Below are 19,430 nucleotides of genomic sequence, written 5' to 3' on the forward strand. Positions count from 1 at the left end.
AACTACCACAAGTATGTATCTATTAGCTACTAGCTTATTTGTATATATGTGCTGGGGGTATGTGGGTATATAAATAAAAAAATAAAAGTAACTAGATAGATAGCTATTATATGTGGATTCATACTGTGAATCTTTATAATTGAAATAGTACTATTATTTTTCTGGTTCTTTCAGTAATAAACAACTTTCAGCAAACTCCAAAATATATATGCCTTATATTGTATTTGGCATAGTGTCTGGCACTTAATAAGTGCTTACTGGGTACTAACTTACTGACTGCTGAGAGTTTTTGGTTGAAGCACTAAGTTTCATGCAAAATTCTTATCTGTCACTACTTACAGCAAAAGCCCAATTCATATTGCTCTTTTTTGAGGCTGCAGAATACAACCTAAATCTAATCAGTATCTGGTCATAGAGACTCAATTAATTTGACTTAGACACTTACTCAGATCCTTAGCAAGTCATTTAACCCTGTTTGCTTCAATTTCCTCATCTGTAAAATAAGCTAGAGAAAGAAATGGCAAACTGCACCAGTATGTTTGCCAAGAAAACCACAAATGGGGTCATGAAGAATAGGATATGGCTGAAACAACTGAACAACAACAATTTGGTCAAATCAAATGACTAAGATGGATAAAAAATATATAGACATCAAGAAAAACATATCACAAGTGGTAGAAATACAAGTTAGTATGCATATGTCGGGGTGGCTAGGTGGTGCAGTGGATAGAGCACTGGCCCTGGAGTCAGGAGTTCAAATCCGGCCTCAGACACTTAAAAATCACCTAGTTATGTGGTCCTGGGCAAGTCACTTAACCCCATTGCCTTGCAAAAACTAAAAAAAAAAATCAATCTTTTTTGGGGTAGCTACACTCTGGTGGACCTAAGTTCAAATCCAGCCTTGGACTCTTAATAATTATTGGGCTGTGAGACCTTGGGCAAATCACTTAATCCCATTGCCTTGCAAAAAAAAAAGAATCAATCCTTTTCAGGAATTACATGTAATACTACTAAACTTATGTTCCAGACTAAAAGAAGGAAAAGGAGGAAGAAGAAACAAAAGGAGAAGGGGTGGGGGGAAGGGAAAAAGAAAGAAAGGAAGGAAGGAAAGAAGGGAGGAAGGGAGGGAAGATTTTTCCATCAATAAAGTTCTTCTGATGTATTGTCCCAATTATTGCACATCTTCATATTTACAAGAAAGATGAATGGTAACAGGTAGAATGATAGAACGGATAAATTACCCTAAAATGAAGTCTAAGTCAATTTCCTAATTTGAATATAAAATGAAGCATGGGAGGAAGAAAAAATAAACTTCAATTTTTCCAACTTACCATTGCTTCTGATTTAGTTTTGGTTTATTTCCAGTTTCTGCTGTAACAACGTTGATTTTTTCATTTTCAAATTTGACTCCATTCAGTCTACAAAAGAAACAAAAATGTCCACTTAGTATAAAAATTCCATACTGCCACCTAAAAATTTTCTAGGTAGCATATATTTCTAAACATTAGAAAAATATAAGAAACACATTTTGTCATAGAATTTTTAATTCATGCTCAAAACTCAGGCACAATCAGTTCTAATCCTATTATGACATAGGATCCTAGGAAAATCATTTATAGCTTTGTTATCAAAGTAAGGACAATAAAAGACTAGGATCTCAATATCACATAGATGCATTATATAAATATACATATCCAAGGTCAACCTTGGATGTCTAAGTCTAAGGAGAAATTAAATATTAGAAACAGTTTTTCTCATCAATTCCAAATCTATAGCTTTTTTGCTCACCTGATTCTTTTTGAAATTTAAAATCACTGCACTGAATTTAATTAAGCAACATATGATAAACCAACTGAAATATACCACTGTAAGAGTAGTTTATAAAAACAGAATGATAGAGCTAAGGTAATAAAGACTTAAATAATTCTGAATTTCTAGTCACTTTTAGAGAACATTTCCAATTATAATAATGACTTATAACAGGGCTGTCCAACCTTACTTTTAAAAGTTTAAATATATTTTGATTTGCCATGTTAGTGAGAGCTCTGCAATAGCTCAGGTTCATTTACTAAATTATTTAATAAACCTACAGGCGGTTGTATAAAATTGCCCTGCAAGTCACATGCAGCTGCATTTTGGACAGCCCTTACTTACAACAATGGGTTAGGAGTCAGGAGATTAAGGTTTTAGGGGTCTGCCATTAGCAAATTTGTGGAGTTTGGTTAAGCCAACCCCTTGGGAATTCAAGTTCTTCATCTATAAAATTGAGAATTCAAGTTCTTCATCTATAAAATAAGAAGGCTGGCCTGAATGACCTCTGAGGTTTGTTGCAGCTCTACAATCTATGTCTTAAGAGTCAATCACTAGATATGCACAAAACTTAAGCTCTTTCCTCACAACATTCCATCTTTACCATTATTAAGACATATGAAATAACTCAATGACCAATTTTTGCTTCAATAATTACTGTTCAATATGAATAGTCAAAATGATACTAAAACACTAAAAAGATACCTAAATGTTATTACTTTATTCTAGTCATTTGCAGATAAGTAATGTTATATACATAGTCATTTCTCAATATATGCACATTTAACTTTAATTACTTCAAGCCTTTGATATTATCATTATCATTTTCGCTTTCATAGTGGTAACCAGGCATATTCATGGCTATGCATAGTAGAGGAAAAAAATGAGAAGTGCAATGCACTTAAGTTTATGGAGTAGCTGATATCCTAGAGTGGCTTGGCATGATCAACCAGTTAACCAGAGACATCAAGGCTGCCAATACCAGCATCAATCGCAGACTCAAGGTTAAATGTCAACTCATCTCTATTATGTTTCAATACACTGAGATCCAATTACAGAAGAATATACTTCCATGACCACACATTACTGTGTTCCTACTTAGTTGTTTAGCACTTAAGGATCTCAAACAGTACACAACAAATTGTTTAAGCTGGAGCATCCTTTATGATTTTCAATACCATCTACCAGCCCTGACGAAGAGTGACATTAGATGCTATCAAGACCTTGCCAGTCTCAGAGTATTTCAGCAGCAACAACCAAAGTCCTAGCAACCTTTCCCTTGGTTTTCAGAAAGCAGTCAAGACAGAACAGTACAATATTCATTATAATGCTTTCACTTTGCCATGATATAGGGAAAGGTAAGATTTGGATTAAAAAAAGTTGTAATTTTAAGAATTGTATTTGTTGTACAGTATTAATGATTCTATGGATTTCATATGTTATGAAAAGGAATATAATCTGAAATCAATTTTTTAATTGAAATGACAGCATAAAAAGTCCATGGAAGTCTATTATCAAGAAAAAAGTTTTGCATGTTAGCAATTTTATTTTACGTACTGCATTTTATGGGTTATTTCATAGTTGCTGGGTAAAGAAAAGTACATATTATCAGAATCAATATCTTGTTATAAAAAATCAAATGCATAAAAACATTTTCAGCAAAGTGAATACATTTTTGATGGCTTCAGGAAATTAACTCCCTATTTCTCATAGGTTCAATTTATCAGCATTCACATTTTTTACTTTTGCAAGGCAGTGGGGTTAAGTAGCTTGCCCAAGGCCACACAGCTAGGTAATTATTAAGTGTCTGAGGCTAGATTTGAACTCAGATACTCCTGACTCCAGGGCCAGTGCACTATCCACTGCGCCACCTAGCCACCCCTACATTTTTTACTTATACACCATTTTTTAGTAATGTTACCCCTGTAAAATTTGAGAACTGATTGTATTTATATATGGCATATAGTAACTTTCAGATAACCAGATCATTAAAATGAGAATCTTCTTTAACAAGAAAATAGAAGCTAATTACAAAAGATACAATGTCAAAAACAAACTCAGAATCAACTAAGTTTCATGACCATAAAAAGGTCTAGGAAAAAATGCAAACTACCTCATCCACCAGTTCATCCTCTAGTGATGCATGATTATCACAAATCTATTTATAAAATATTAAAGAAATAGAGTTGGAAGGATAGAGAGAATTTTAAATCTATAATAACTAAACATATAGTCTCAAAAGAAAAACAATGGAAAGGGATGAATGGGGAAGAAAGGAAGATACCATGGGAAGAGAATGGGAATTAATTATATCAAAATGTTACCACACCTACTACTCAAACTGCTGACATCAAATTTCTTTGCAACACTTTGCAACATCTTTACAGGATTCACATCTTCACCCACACTTCTGCCCTTTTTAGAAGGCTTAATTTTATTTTTTTGTCTTTCATTGACAATGTGGACTTGATTACTTCGATAAACTTCCAGTGCTGATTTCTGATTAATATCTTCATGAAAACTCATTTTATCAAAATTGGAAATTAGAGTATCCTGATATCCTTCTGATTTTTCTTTATACCCCATTCTGGGTTTATAGCCATGAGTTAAAAAATCACAAGTGTCAGTGTAGATGAACTGTAGAAGGTAAGCAAACAATTCAGGGTGAACCTTCTCTATGACAAAGAGATCACATCCTACAGCATCTTCATCTTTGCGGTAAACATCTGGACAATCAAGAGAAATACCATCTGAAGTGAACAGCTTCCTGAAAAATTCTGATCGCATAGCCAAAATATATTTGTGGAGAGGGAAAGTTTTATTGCCAACTTGAAATGTCACATCGTGGGTATTGTCCATCTCATCTGTTTCCTCCAACAGTGTTCTAAAATCTTCCGCAAAAGATGAGGAGGACACAGTTGGAATTTCATAAAGGCTAATAAACAAAAGAAAATCATTTTTAAGAGTATAACAAATGATATCCCAGCACTTTTCATGGAAAATTTATACTAATCGTATTAAATTCAAATTCAATTCAACAATTCCTAGAAAACTATGATGCCAAATTTTAACCACTGTATCAACCATTTTCTTTAATTTATTCTGTATTCTTAGGTTTTTTTATCCTCACTTTTTTCTTTCAAAATGTAAGGAAATTAGTATTGCCTAGTACAACAGAATAAGTCCAAAAATAAATTTTTAAAAAACTGTTTGACAATGTTTCCCCCAGAAAAAAAGGTAAAATAAAAACTAACTCTACCAATGTAGGATACGACTATTCTGCATTGAGAGGTTAAGTGAGTTGAACTAGCAAAAGCTTATTAATGATTAGATAATCCTAGCTACCAGGTTGGTTTTTTATTCATATGGTCATGCAAACAAGGTTCTGATGCTCAAAGGCATCAGGTGATAATAATTTACAGTATTCCCAATACACAACACTTCCCAAAATCTATCTATGTATATATCAGGCTGATTGTACATATATACACATTTACACACAGACACTCAAAATCAGCCTGCCACAATACTACCATAGTACTGCCCTTGTAGTTCATTACAAATTCCATCCCAACTTATCCTTTCCCATAAGCAACATATTACCATTTTCTGACCTCTTTTCTTATTCAAGGTTGTCTCTTATATTCATTTTAACTTTTATAATATCTACATAAAAATGAGTACACAAGATAAAGAATGACCATGTGAAACACCTTCCTAGGAATGAATGACTCTCTTTGCCATTATAAGCACCGAAATCTCACTAACTGGAAAAGCTAAGTGTCAAGAATTTTTTTACACATTTTTATATAAAGTATTTTTTATGCTCAGATTTTTGGATCCAAATTCAGTTGTGGTTTTATTAAAAGCACAATGGATATCAGAAACCACAGTTTCCTTCAGGGTGATGTGTCTTTGACCAAGTTGAATTTAGTCCTCCTTGAATCTATTCCTCATTTCTTTTTTTTTCTTTTATGCAAGGCAAATGGGGTTAAGTGGCTTGCCCAAGGCCACACAGCTAAGTAATTATTAAGTGTCTGAGGCCGGATTTGAACTCAGGTACTCCTGACTCCAGGGCCAGTGCTCTATCCACTGCGCCACCTAGCCGCCCCTATTTCTCATTTTTTAATAAGGATAATAACAATTATTTTCTATTTCACAGTGTTATATCCCAAGGGAATAACAGGACTGAGCTAGAAGGAAGTCTCAAGTTCACCTATGGCAGACATTTCTACTTTACAGATAAAGAAGCCAGAACCAAGGGATGTTAAGTGATTTATCAAGGTCATGGTGCAAAATAAGGAACAAATTTAGGATTCAAAATCAAGCCTTTCAAATCAAAAACCCATTGGGAGCATACATAAAGCACTTAGGTAAATCAAAGAATGCTAAAGAAGCATTCATTTAAAGTACTAGAGGCATTAAGTGATTCAGGCATTTAAATTATATTAAAGTATTTTTCAAAATAGTCTTTTATCTTGAGTGTAAACATGTCCCAGAATTATATTTGCTGAATATATTCAAGAGCAAGCAAAGTCCATACATGAGCATTCATTTTTATCTTTATGGCCAATTAAATTATATTTTCTCTAAACCCTCTATAGCACACAGTCTTTCAGGAAATTCAAATTGAATAAAGTTATGTAAAAAAGGCAGAAAATACCATTCTTATCTCCAAAAAGAAAACAAAAAAAAAAGAAATAAAACTTTAAATATCCCATATACCTTGTCTTAGGGTCTGATTGCAAAACTGCAAAGTTACTTCCACTTGGATCCGTGCTGATACTGACAGCTCTGTGGACAAAAGTAAGTTTCGTAAGCCGAATTCTCTCATACACATTACTTGTGTCACAGACACAAGAGCCATCTGATGAGGAATTATGGAGGTTTGACAAAACTTCTGTTAAAAACAAAAACAACAATTAAATATCCACTGATTATTGATTCAATAAAATAAAATAATAAGTAGAATAGGAAAAAAGTTTTTGAAAACAGAGCTATAAGACAGTCACATCTTTTTTATGGTATATATGTATGTATGTATATATATATATATGTACATATAGAGATGAAAGAAAGAAAGAAAGAAAGAAAGAAAGAAAGAAAGAAAGAAAGAAAGAAAGAAAGTGCAGAGACTTTTATTTTCATCTTTATCTAGCACCTAACATACCCATTAGGAGATGCTTACAAAGGTTTGGTGAAGTGAACTAAACATGACCTTCTAAAGATCTGTGGATTCATTCTTATGGATACTCCAATTTATTAATTTATTTATTAAAGAATTTATTAAATACCTCCTAGGTGCCGGTCTGGGTGCTAATGCGGATACAAAAGCAAAACTGAAACATTCCTGGAGTTCAGGAAGTTTACATTCTTTGGAGGATGCCATAAGTTCATATATATCTAAATACAAAATAGACATAAGCAGATCAATTTAGGGGAACAGCTCTAGGAGCTGAAGGAGTCTGGAAAGACTTCCTGTCAAATGTAGTACTTAAACTGAAGTTTAGGAGAACACAAGAACTCCCAAGTAATCAGGAAGTGTTATTCTGGGCATGAGGGACAGCCAGTGCAAAGACATAGAGAAAGAGAATTAAATTCTATGTGGAGATAGTTAAAAGGCCACTCTGAGTGGAATTCAGACTATGTGATAGAGAGCAATGTCTAGGAAGGGTGGAAAGATGAGGCTCAGAGATGAAAAGAAATCAATGAAGTGTCATGAGGAAGGAAGTAATATGTCAAACTTAAATTTTAGAAAAATCACATTGGCAACTATGTGGAACACAGGTGGAGTGGAAAGAGGTCTGAGGTAAGAAAAGAATGTTGGAGACCATTCTAATAGCTGGATAAGAAGTGATGAGGACCTGAACTAGGGTGAGTAGTTATATGGAAGAAGAAGGTGATAGATAAGAAATTGTTTTGGAGTTAGAAACAACAAAATCTGGCGGTTATGTAGGGCAAGAGACTGAATTTTTGGAAATAACATCAATGTGTGTAGGCCAAGAGAACACGTTCTCCCCATGTTGTAATGGATTATGGTTTTTAGTTGCTGTGCTGAAAAACAATACTAGGATAGTGGTCAACCTTTGTAGGATAAGCCTCCTAGAACTTAATTAAGACTTAGATAACAGACGTATAATCCACTGTAGGGTCCATATTGATGTCTTTAAAGTTTAACAGGACCTGCTAGATCTTGAATGCCTGTTTTGATAGTTTTCTCACCTTTTAAAGTTCAAAAACATATGCACATTTAATTCAGCCTCAGATTATCTCCATTTCAGAGAATTAAACGAAGAAGACATAATTTTCCTCTGCTTTTTTAAAAATTAAATTTTATTTTTCCCCTTCTTCACTCCTTCCCTGACTGTATGTATTTCTACTTGTGCCCCCCAGCTTTTCTGTCTTATTTCCTTTCTTCTAAGTTCAACAAAACAACAAAAAAAAATTCTCACAGCTTCTAACTTAACTCCTTCCTAAGAACCCTACTGATATCACTGTTTTTAGAGAATGTGTTTTTCTTTCACCCATTAGAATGCAAACACTTCATTCTTACAATCGTTTTTTCCTAACCACTCCCTTTTATTTACTTTTTATCTTTTTTGTACAAATTTTTATACATTGCTAAAATATTCTTGTTTAAGAGTAAACATAATACCCCTCCCCTCAAAAATATAGACCCTCATGAGCAATAAAGGAAAGAGAAAAAAATTAAAATTAAAATAAAAAAATAATAACAATGATAATAATAGAGGCAGCCCGGTGGCACAGCTGACAGAGCACCAGCCCCAGAGCCAGGAGCAACCGGGTTCAAATCCAACCTCAGACACCCAACAATCACCCAGCTGTGCAGCCCAAGGAAAGCCACCCAACCCCACTTGCCCTGCAACCCCCCCCAAAATAATAATAATAAATGTGCTTCAGTCTGTGTTCCAACCCCCTCTAGCTCTGTCATGAGTGGATCACATTCTTTATGAGTCCATCACAAAAGCTACTTCCATATTTTTCCACTGTTGCCATTGCTGATCACAACTCCCTCCATTCATACTTGCCCACTACCATATAATAACTTTTCTCTCTCCTTTCACTTTGTCCCTCTTCTTAAATGTGCTGTAGGGTGGCTGAGTGGCACCGCAGATAGATCACTGGCCTTGGGGCCAAGAGGCCCTGAGCCCACATACCACCCCTTAGGCACAGCATCCACCCAGCCCTATGGTCCCAGACAGGCCATCCAATCCCACAGCCCCTTGCAAGAAGTAAAAAAAGAAAATGGGTTATATCTGAACACTGTCCCCCATGGTCTACCCTCTCCTCCAAAACTCACACCCGCCCCCCCAGTCCTCCTCTCCTTCTTACTCTAGATGTCTATACTCCATTGAGTATATATATGCTGTTTTCTCACCTAACCACCTCTGATGAGTGCGAAGGTTCACTCATTTCCCCCTCACCTTCCCCCTTCCATATCATTGCAATAGCTCATTGTAATAAAGAAAAATCTTACATGAAATATCTTAAGCTACTATACCTCTCCTTTCTCCTACTCCCATTACCTTTACCTTTTAGCCATTGACTCCATTCTTACAATATATTATATCTTCAAATTCAGTTCTCTCCTGTGCTTCATCTATAAAAGTTCCTTCTACCTGCTCTATTAAATGAGAAGTTTCTCATGAGTATTATCACTATCATTTTTCTATGCAGGAATACATGCAGTTCATCACCATTAAGTCCCTCATATTTTCCCCTTCTCCTCCAATCTCTATGCTTCACCTGAGTCCTGTATTTGAAGAATGAACTTTCTGTTCAGCTCTGGCCATTTCAGCAGCAACATTTGAAATTCCCCTGGTTCACTGAAAGTCCATATTTTTCCCTAGAAGAGGGCAGTCAGTTTTGCTGGATAGTTGATTCTTGGTTGCATTCTGAGCTCTTCTGCCTTCTGAAACATTATATTCCAAACCCTACAAGTCTTTAATGTAGTTGCTGCTAAGTCCTGTGGGATCCTGACTGCAGCTCCATGATATTTGAATTGTGTCCTTCTGGCTGCTTGCAATATATTCTCTTTGACTTGGGAGTTCTGGAACTTGGCTATAATATTCCTGGGGATTGGTTTTTTTTTTGGATCTCTTTCTCGGGGAGATAGGTGAATTCTCTTGATTTCTATTTTGCCCTCTGCTTCTACGATATCTGGGCAATTTTCCTGTAGAAATTCTTTAAAAATGATGTCAAAGTTCTTTTCCTGATCATGACCTTCAGGAATTGTGTCTTGATTTCTCATAAAGTCAGCAGCTTCCCTCAGTTAAATTCTACATCTGAAGGATTTGTTTTCCTCAAAGAGCTTTCTTATCTCTTTTTCCATCTGGCTAATTCTGCTTTTTAAAGCATTCTTCTCCTCAACAACTTTTTGAACTGTTTTACCCATTTGACCCAAGCTGGTTTTTAACATGTTATTTTCTTCAGCATTCTTTTGGATCTCCTTGACTAAGCTGCTGACTTCTTTTTCATGTTTTTTCCTGCATCTCTCTCATTTCTTTCCCCAATTTTTCTTCTATCTCCCTCACTTGATATTCAAAATCTTTTTTGAGCTTTTTCATAGCCTGAGTCCAATTTCCATTTTTCTTGTACTCTTTAGATGGAGGAGCTTGCACTTCCTCATCTTCAGACTGAGTATTTTGATCCTTCTTGGGATCCTAGACAATGTATTTTTCAATGGTGTTCCTTTTTTTCCCTGTTTATTCATTTCCCCAGCCTGTGCCTGGTTTTGGGGTGCTTCCTGAGCTTTTGAGCATTACTGGGGCACCCCCCCCCCAACAAGGATCTCTATGTGTGAGGCTCTGTCTTCCCTCCTGGTCTGTGAATGACCGTAAGTGCACCCCTCTGGCATGGGGCTGGGGGGGTGGGCTAGACCACGACCAGGATCTGAATGGGGTCAGAGCCCCAGAGTGCTGTTCTAGGTACAGAGGACAGACCTCAGAAGTCTCTCTCCAATCCCCTACCTTTGATAGGCTGAGCACTCAAGGCTCAGTTGCCTGGGGGCTCCTAATTACTGACTCTGCCTACTTCCATTTCCTGGACCTGGGCTGCCTGGGCCAAGCTGCTCACTGAGTGCCCGAGGGCTGGGCTTCATGTGCTCACCCTGGCAGAGGTCCCTCATTGATGTTCCAAGTAGTGCCTAGTGCCCCCCCGGGGTGTAAATCAGAAAACTGGCCCCATTGCCATGAGCCACAGCTCCCAGGTGCCCTGGGGCTGCCTCCAGGAGGCTGAAGTTCCTTCACTTTGGCAGGCCACCGATCTTGGCTCCGCCCCCCCCCCTTATTTTCCTTTTTTATGTTTTTCTTTACTCCTGTGTTTGTAGTTCAAAGTTTCTACTCCATTCCAGGTTTTTCATCAGAATGCTTGGATATTCCTCTATTTCATTGAAAATCCACCCCCCCCATAGGATTATTTCAGTTTTGCTGGGTAAGCTATTCTTTGTTTTAAGCCTGTGTCTTTTGCTTTTTGGAATACTGTATTCCATGCTCTCCACTCTTCTAGAGTGGAAGCTGCTAAATCTTCCATAACTCTTATGTAACTGTGGTGCTTCAGGGATTGAATTCTTTTATTCAGGCTGCTTACAGGATTTCTTTTACTTTGACTTGAAAGTTTTAATTTTGGGATATGATAATGCTGGGAATTTTCAGGGGTTTCTTTTAGGAGGTGACCAAAGGATTCCTTCTACTTGCACTGTTTTTCTGAAATCCAGGGAGTTTTCTTTCATTATTTCGTTTAAAATGATAGCCAGTTTTGAGGGGGGGTTTTTTTGGTCATGACCTTAAGATGGTCCAATAATTCTTAAATTCTCTCTTGTAGATTTTCCCTTTTTTTTTTTAAAATATGAGGTATCTTACATTTTCTTCTACTTTTTCCCATCTTTTTGTTTTATAATCTTGTGATCTTATGGAATCATTAAATTCTACTTGATGCATTCTAATTTTCAAGAAGATCACCACTTGGATTAGGCTTTCTATCTCATATATCTTTTTATCTGATAATTCTTTTCCCAAGCTCATCTCCAACTTTTCTAACTCTTCCTCTAATTCTCATTTCATTTAAAATATCATTTTAAACTCATTTTTTAACTCTCATATGATTGCTTCTAAAAGAATTCTGACTATTGATTTTTTGGTAAAGTTATGCTTTTGCTTTGAGGATTTGCTTGAAAGTGTTCCAGAGTAATTCCTCTTTTGAGTTTGTGTCCTGGGCATCCTTAACCTCACAATAATCTTAATCACTTTTGGTTGAGAAAATCCAGCAATCTGCTCTGGGCAACTTGGTATTGCTGGCTTAGAGTGAGAGAATCTAGGAGACAGTCCTTGCACTGCTAACAATGCTCCAGGTGATGCTTGGGGTTCTGAGTCCATGTTTTAGGCCCCAAATTGCTGTCCTTGACAAGGGACTGAGTACAAAATCAAAAGATAAGCTCTAGGAATCCTACACTATCCAACTAATTCAAGACTCTAAGCAAAAATTCCATGATGCCAGAAATCCTGTTCCATAGTCCCTAATTAGATTATATTAACAGAAGTCAAATTTGTGATCTTGGGTGCGAAGATGACCTTTTATATTTTTTCTTTTGAATTCCCACTATTTGTTTCGTGTTCTTCTTAGATCATTGCTGAAGCTGTGAAAGAACTGCTTTCTCTTACTTCACCAACTTGACTGAGACAGTATAATCTGGTATAATCTCTGAGAAACCAGAGTCACTTCTATGCCATACTAAGATATCCAATCAAGACTTTAATAGAACAATACAAAATAATAATAATAATAATGGTAAAAATAAAAATGTCATTTCAATAGGTCAGCTATGGTTGATCATGAACTGCAGAATACCTTAAAATAATTTCAAATAGTTTATAACAAAATATAATTCAATATAATTTGAAATCTAAGCAATGTCCTATTTACCTACATATACTTCATGATTTTTTTTAAAACCCACCAGAGAAAAAAGGTGGTGACCACAAGAATTCCTTCTCCTTTTTTAAGGTCACCACTTGGGATTTCCCCTCATAACCTCCCTCCCCACCCTGGTCTCCCACTGCCACTCAGAGACTAGTCTATCTGTGTTGAATCAAATCAAGACCAGGATGAGGTTTTGAGGAGTCAGGACTGGTTATGGAAAGTAGTGAATTATAGCAGCTGCATTTCTTTTATCTCCTCTATTGCTGTTCCCCCCTCAACCTTAGTAGTAATCCCAACTACATTCAATTATATCTTCTTTCTGATCCTCAACTTAGAGGCTCCATGAAACAAATTAAATGTCCTGAAAAAGCTGAGCCCTATTTAATTCAGAAACTAACTTTCCTTCAGTCTTTTGCATACAAGTATCCACAATTTAATCCTCATTTGTGACTGTTTCTTTTTATAACTTTGTTAATTCCTGCATTTACAATCCCAATAAAGTCATCAGAAAATGTTTAAAGTGCCATATGTGACACTTACTAAAGCACTTCAGGGAAAGTGAAACCAATAAACCAATTTCTAAAGCTTGCAGATAATAGATGAGGAAATATGCCAGAATACCAAGGATCCCTTCTGAGGAGAAGCCATAACCACACTAACCAATGCCCTACAAACTGATATCCCAATCCCTATTCCTTACTCCCACCTGCTTTCCCCAACCCACAGTGCAAATCTTTCTCTTTTGGAACTCTTTCTCCAAATTTCAGGAGCTGAATGGAGTATCATGATGCTCCCTGCTCTCGCTGTTGTACAGAGCTAAACTCTATTGGAAAAGAAAGAAGACATATATCTGATGTGCTGATATTATTTACAAGTGATATTATTCAAAGTTTTGTGCCAACCAGCTTGGAAATCTACAACATACAAACAAATTAAAACTAACTTATGACACATGATCCAATTTCTTCAAGACTAAGTGTATGTTATATGACTTTTTCCAGGGTATTAATTAAATTTTAGATTTTGAGGGTAATCAAAATAAGTTTGTATTTCCTAACATACATAAACTGCTAAGGCAAAAATAATATAGAATAATACTGGTATAACAAGTCACTCAAGCTTAGTTACTATAAAGCTTTTAAAGCCAATTAAAAGTATTCTGTAGGTAATTGATAAAGTTGCTAATTTATAAAACAGCCACTGCAAATGCGAATTGCCAAAATTATAAAGTAATTTATGTTTTCAATTACTGTATTTCACTTGAATTTTTTCCAAAAAAGAGTAAACCAAAGTCACCTACTTTTTTCCAAAATAAACCAAACATTAATAAAAAAATTAAAAACAACTAAGTGTTAATAATAATTAAATTCACCATTATTTAATTTTTAAAAAAACCTTCCATTCTTTACTTTAAACATAATCTGATCTTGAAGAGAATTAGGGAAATAGAAGATATGTTATGGCTCTGATATATAGAACTGAATAATGTTCAAATACTGACAAATACTTGATTTTTCCTCTAGCCAGAGAGCAATATAGCCATAGCTTCATGAGTTGCTTGTACATTACAACAATAAACTAATTACTTGAAAAAAAATGAAGACTCATTGTATATACACAAAGGTAAAGAAATGAACAATTTCCCTAAATGGGGAAAATAAGAGAAGAGTCACATAAACTGACCTTTCTTTTCAGTGTTTTTCTTCCCTTCTTCAAGCCATTTCCCTGTAAATCCTTCACCATCTTGGGTAACAAACAACATTTCATTCCTATTTAAAGCAATATCAGACATGAAAACCTGACGACCATAAGCCCATCGACACTGTTTCATGTAGCCGCTAACTGATTTCCAGCAAAACACCTAGAACAAAACCAAAATTCAATTAAAAAACAAAGAAATATATATATATATGATCAACCAAAATCTAAATTTGGTAGGAAATAAAGAAAGCATCTTTGAAAATTTAACTAGAATACTCAAATTTTCATTTTAGCATGAAAGGAATGCAAAAGGAAATTAAAAAAAGGAAGAAGAGAAGGTAAAAGGCTTCCACACTTTATCTCATCATGATGACTTGCCTTGCATCTCAGCTCTAGTGCATAACTTTGAAGACTTTTAAGTGATAAAGGCAAGTTGAAAGACAGACACAACAGCTAGCAAGAGTAAAGAAGTGTGTTCCCAGACTAAGACGATCTTTGATCTGTGACATCTATGTCTGGGTAGAGATCATATAGTCCTCTATCCTAGATGATTATCAAGGCATTAGCTCTAACCAAGATTCTCTTTGCCTCAGCAAGCAAATGATTTTGAGCCAGAACATTACTTAAAAGGCAAGATTCTCCTTCACTCCAGTTCATTAGGTACATTTGTCAGCAGCAAAACCTGGGAAGGTTTCTATAGATGCATACATTATCAATACTGTAAAGGCTGTGGGAAACAGCAAAATTAAAGTACTGTTAGTGGAGCACTGAAATGGCCCAATAACTATGGAAAACAACTTGGAATTATGGAAAAACAGTCATTAAACCTGCTGTGTTCAAACATTGCTAGGTATGGAGCATAACACAAATTAAAATAAAAAAATAGTCTCTGTCAAGCAATTTGGAATTATGTCCAAAGGCAAACAAAAAATGTGCATACCTTTTGATCCAGCAATACCACTACTGGGTCTATACCCTGAAGAGATGATGAAAAAGGATAAAAATATCACTTGTACAAAAATATTCATAGCAGCCCTGTTTGTGATGGCAAAGAATTGGAAATCAAGTAAATGTCCTTCAATTGGGGAATGGCTTAGCAAACTGAGGTATATGTATGTCATGGAACACTATTGTTCTATTAGAAACCAGGAGGGACGGGATTTCAGGGAAACCTGGAGGGATTTGTATGAACTGATGCTGAGTGAGATAAGCAGAACCAGAAAAACATTGTACACCCTAACAGCAACATGGGGGCGATGATCAACCTTGACTGACTCGCTCATTCCATCAGTGCAACAATCAGGGACAATTTGGGGCTGTCTGTGATGGAGAATACCATCTGTATCCAGAGAACTGTGGAGTTTGAACAAAGACCAAGGACTATTACCTTTAATTTAGAGATAAAACTGACATCTTATTGTCTGATCTTGCTATCTCTTATACTTTATGTTTCTTTCCTTAAGGATATGATTTCTCTCTCATCACATTCAATTTGGATCAATGTATACCATGGAAACAATGTAAAGATTGGCAAATCGCCTTCTGTGGGGAGTGGGGGGAGGGAAGTAAGATTAGGGGAAAAATTGTAAAACTGAAAATAAATAAAATCTTTAAGTTAAAAAAAGAAACAGTCTGTCCTCAAGGAGTTGAAATTTTATTAGGAACTAATAATCCTAGACACATGTGCCTATATAATATATTAAAGGTAATCTGTGCATGAGGAGAATTACTGGGAGCTAGGTGGGGATGGTCAGAAAATAAATTCATGTGGCTCTTGATCTAAGTTTTGAAGAAAATGCGGGATTCTAAGAGGATAAAATACATTATAGGACTAGGGACAGGTTGAGTAAAGGCACAAGAATACTATAAAAGAGTAGCTGAACTTGTCCATATTGGTTCTAGATAATGAACAATGAAACACATTCATTTCCTTTCTCTTAGTACAGCAGTGAGTAAAACAATGTCATTAAGAGTTTTGTATGAACCATCTGGCATGTCATTTTTGTCAGTTATTTTTGCTTAACTATTATTCTTCATAAAAGGGAAAATTCTATGGGGAGGAGGGAAGACACTGACAAATGCTTATAATGTAAATAGCCCAAATCATTACATCATTTAAAAAATAAATGGAAAAAAAAGAGAACAGGACTAACTAATCATATCTTTTTTTAAAAAATGTCAAATGACATAAAAATCTTGCTCTTAAAGGACTATATTTCCTTCTTGATTTCCTTTATACCTTCTTTGTATCCTGCTATCAGATAACAAAATATGTTTTATCATGGAGGAAAACAATTTAGCTGGCACAGCACAAAGTCTCCAAAACATTTTTCCATTTCATGAGGCTGACATTTATTAATAAAAAGAATTGTAGGGGCGGCTAGGTGGCGCAGGGGATAGAGCCCTGGAGTCAGGAGTACCTGAGTCCAAATACGGCCTCAGACACTTAATAATTATTTAGCTGTGTGGCCTTGGGCAAGCCACTTAACCCCATTTGCCTTGCAAAAAAAAATTGTAATTCAGGGGTTCTTAAAATTGGGTTCATAAACTTGGTTTTTAAAAAATATTTTGATAAATATTTCAATGTAATTGGTTTTCTTTGTAATCCTAGGTATTTAAACCATATAAAAACAGTATTCTTAGAAGGGTCAAAGGGTTCGTTGAACTGCTGAAGGGACCATGACACATGCACAAAATACCCATGTGTCATCATAGATCACATAACAAAAGAAATAAATATAAAGTACAAAAAATAAACATGCATAACAATAACAGGATCTATACTCTTTATACCAATCAGCTTCTAAAACACATTCTATGGAGATCTCAAGGGAAACAATCAACTCATTTATGCTAATGGAAGAGGGAAGGAGGAAAGTGTGGCTAAATCTATATTCAAAAAGTTAAACAAGGAGTATTAACTGGAGAAAATCCTCCCCTAAATACATGTAAAATATAAGCTAAAGAAACAGAATACACTGAACATAAAAAGGGAATGGAGTGCCACCTACTGTTCAAAGTAAGATAGTTTAAAAATCTGCAATTAAAATGGCATCTACATTAAAGCCATTCAGTCAAATAAGGCATCATCTATGATTAATTTATATGCAATAAAATAAAGCTAATCTAATACTTTTGCTTTTCTTGAAACATTATTATAATTTCTAGGTTAACAGGGAATTTTTGACCAAATTATTAGGAATTTAATTTATCTTTTGAATGTAATCAGTGACACATTAATGTATATATGATATCACATTTGGCTGATAACTCAAGAGTTTATAGAAGTTCATATCAAATTCTGAAAGAGTGGTAAAAAAAGTTATATTTTATAATCTTACTCATATAAAAAAAAAAGCTATGATGGAAATTAATCCAGCTCCAGAAGACAAAAGAGGCAACTTAAAAAAAAAATTACCCTTTTACACAATATACCTAGGTGGCATAGTAGATAAGAGTGCCAGGCCTGGAGTGAGGAAATCTGAGTCCAAAGACTGCTGCAGATATTTAGTAGCTGTGTGAGTACTTCAGACAAGCCATTTAACTTGTTTTCCTCAGTTTCATCATCTATAAAAATGGGGTGGTAATAATAATAATATCTACCTCCTAGGGATGTTATGAGGATCAAATAATAACATTCAACACATTGTCTAGCACAACGTAGGCGTTACATTTTTCTAAGCTAAAGTGAGGACTTCAGAGCTCTACTACAGAAACAAAATATGTACCTTTCCTCCCATACATTGCTCTATTCAAGATAAAAGGTATTCTAAATGCATATAGTTCAAACATAATTCCAAAGCTAGTGTAAAATATTTCTAATATAAATATAATTTTAGCTTGTTCCTGAATCTTTTCTCGTTCCCCCCACTACTGGAAATAACTTATATAACATTCATCTGAAAGTATTTTGAACTTTGACCCCATAGGTTTTTATTGAATACAAAACTGAAAAACAAAAGTTGAGTATATATATTTAAAATATGCCAGTAGGTGGAGCAATAAGATTAGTATTTCAACTTTTAAAACTCCAGGCTGAAAACAGAAGATAATAATCCAAAAAAGTGCTTTAGTTCCATCATTAGAGGGGAAAAAAGGCTATATGAAATTAAAGAACAAATCATTCTCCAGGAACTATAACCTCCTCAGAGTCATTCATACAAAATATACGTTTTTGAACATATGTGTGTGTGCATTATTATCAACAGCATTTTCTGTACTAGTTTAGGAACATTTTAGGCCAGAGAGTGAAAGTCAATATTCTGCTTATTTAAAAGAAAACAAGGAGATATTTTTCTTACTTTCCTTGCACTAATTCAAAAGAAATACTAACATACTCTACAAAGGAGTTTGAGGATGGTATAATGAACATATCTGGCTTGAGGTCCCTCCTGTTATACAAATGACTGACACTAGACATGTCACTTAACCACTCAGTGCTCTAGATCAGGCTCATGTGTCTGAGATTAAAATGTAACTAGAAAATATTTAAGAAAATAAAACATATCTAACATACATTTTAAAACTAAGTTACTACATAGTCTTCAAGGATCCTTAAGTACAGATAAGTGGTCTCCATTTCTATTTGAGTTTGACACCACCACTTTAGAAAACTTAAAACAGAAGTCTAAGAGCAGATTTTGACAGAGAAGGTGCCAATCTGAATGAATATATGCAGTTTCTTCAGCTGGAAATTCTTTATATCAATAAAAAAAACATAGGTTTAGTCCATATACCAATTTCCTATTGACATATCTATATTTCTATATGAAATTATGTGACTATGTACACATACTGCTCAGGCAGGTCTCACCAACCTGTTAACCCTATCTATCAGTGGTCTGTATTTCTTTCATCAGAAGACCAGCTTAGCTAAGTTCAGAAAGGCTCAGCAAAAGGTTAACTATCAGGTGATGAATTTGTTAGGCTAATGTACCTCATAAAGACCATCTGCTAAGGTATTGGAGGTGTTACAATTGACA

The 19,430-nt window shown here is 35.2% G+C and overlaps 1 protein-coding gene across 2 annotated transcripts in view; it reads right to left on the reverse strand.

Annotated features, from left to right (window-relative positions):
- Window positions 1–19,430, reverse strand: part of IBTK (inhibitor of Bruton tyrosine kinase) — an 87,101-nt gene that overhangs the window by 42,015 nt on the left and 25,656 nt on the right. For both annotated transcript variants that reach the window (XM_074237389.1, XM_074237388.1), the window contains exons 10-13: window positions 14,431–14,608; window positions 6,535–6,709; window positions 4,139–4,744; window positions 1,332–1,418 (exon numbers count right to left, since the gene is read on the reverse strand). In XM_074237389.1, coding sequence (XP_074093490.1) covers window positions 1,332–1,418; window positions 4,139–4,744; window positions 6,535–6,709; window positions 14,431–14,608 — 1,046 coding nt within the window. The remainder of the gene's footprint in view (window positions 1–1,331; window positions 1,419–4,138; window positions 4,745–6,534; window positions 6,710–14,430; window positions 14,609–19,430) is intronic.

This window comes from Macrotis lagotis, chromosome 5 (assembly GCF_037893015.1).
Source record: "Macrotis lagotis isolate mMagLag1 chromosome 5, bilby.v1.9.chrom.fasta, whole genome shotgun sequence".
NCBI lineage: Eukaryota > Metazoa > Chordata > Mammalia > Peramelemorphia > Peramelidae > Macrotis > Macrotis lagotis.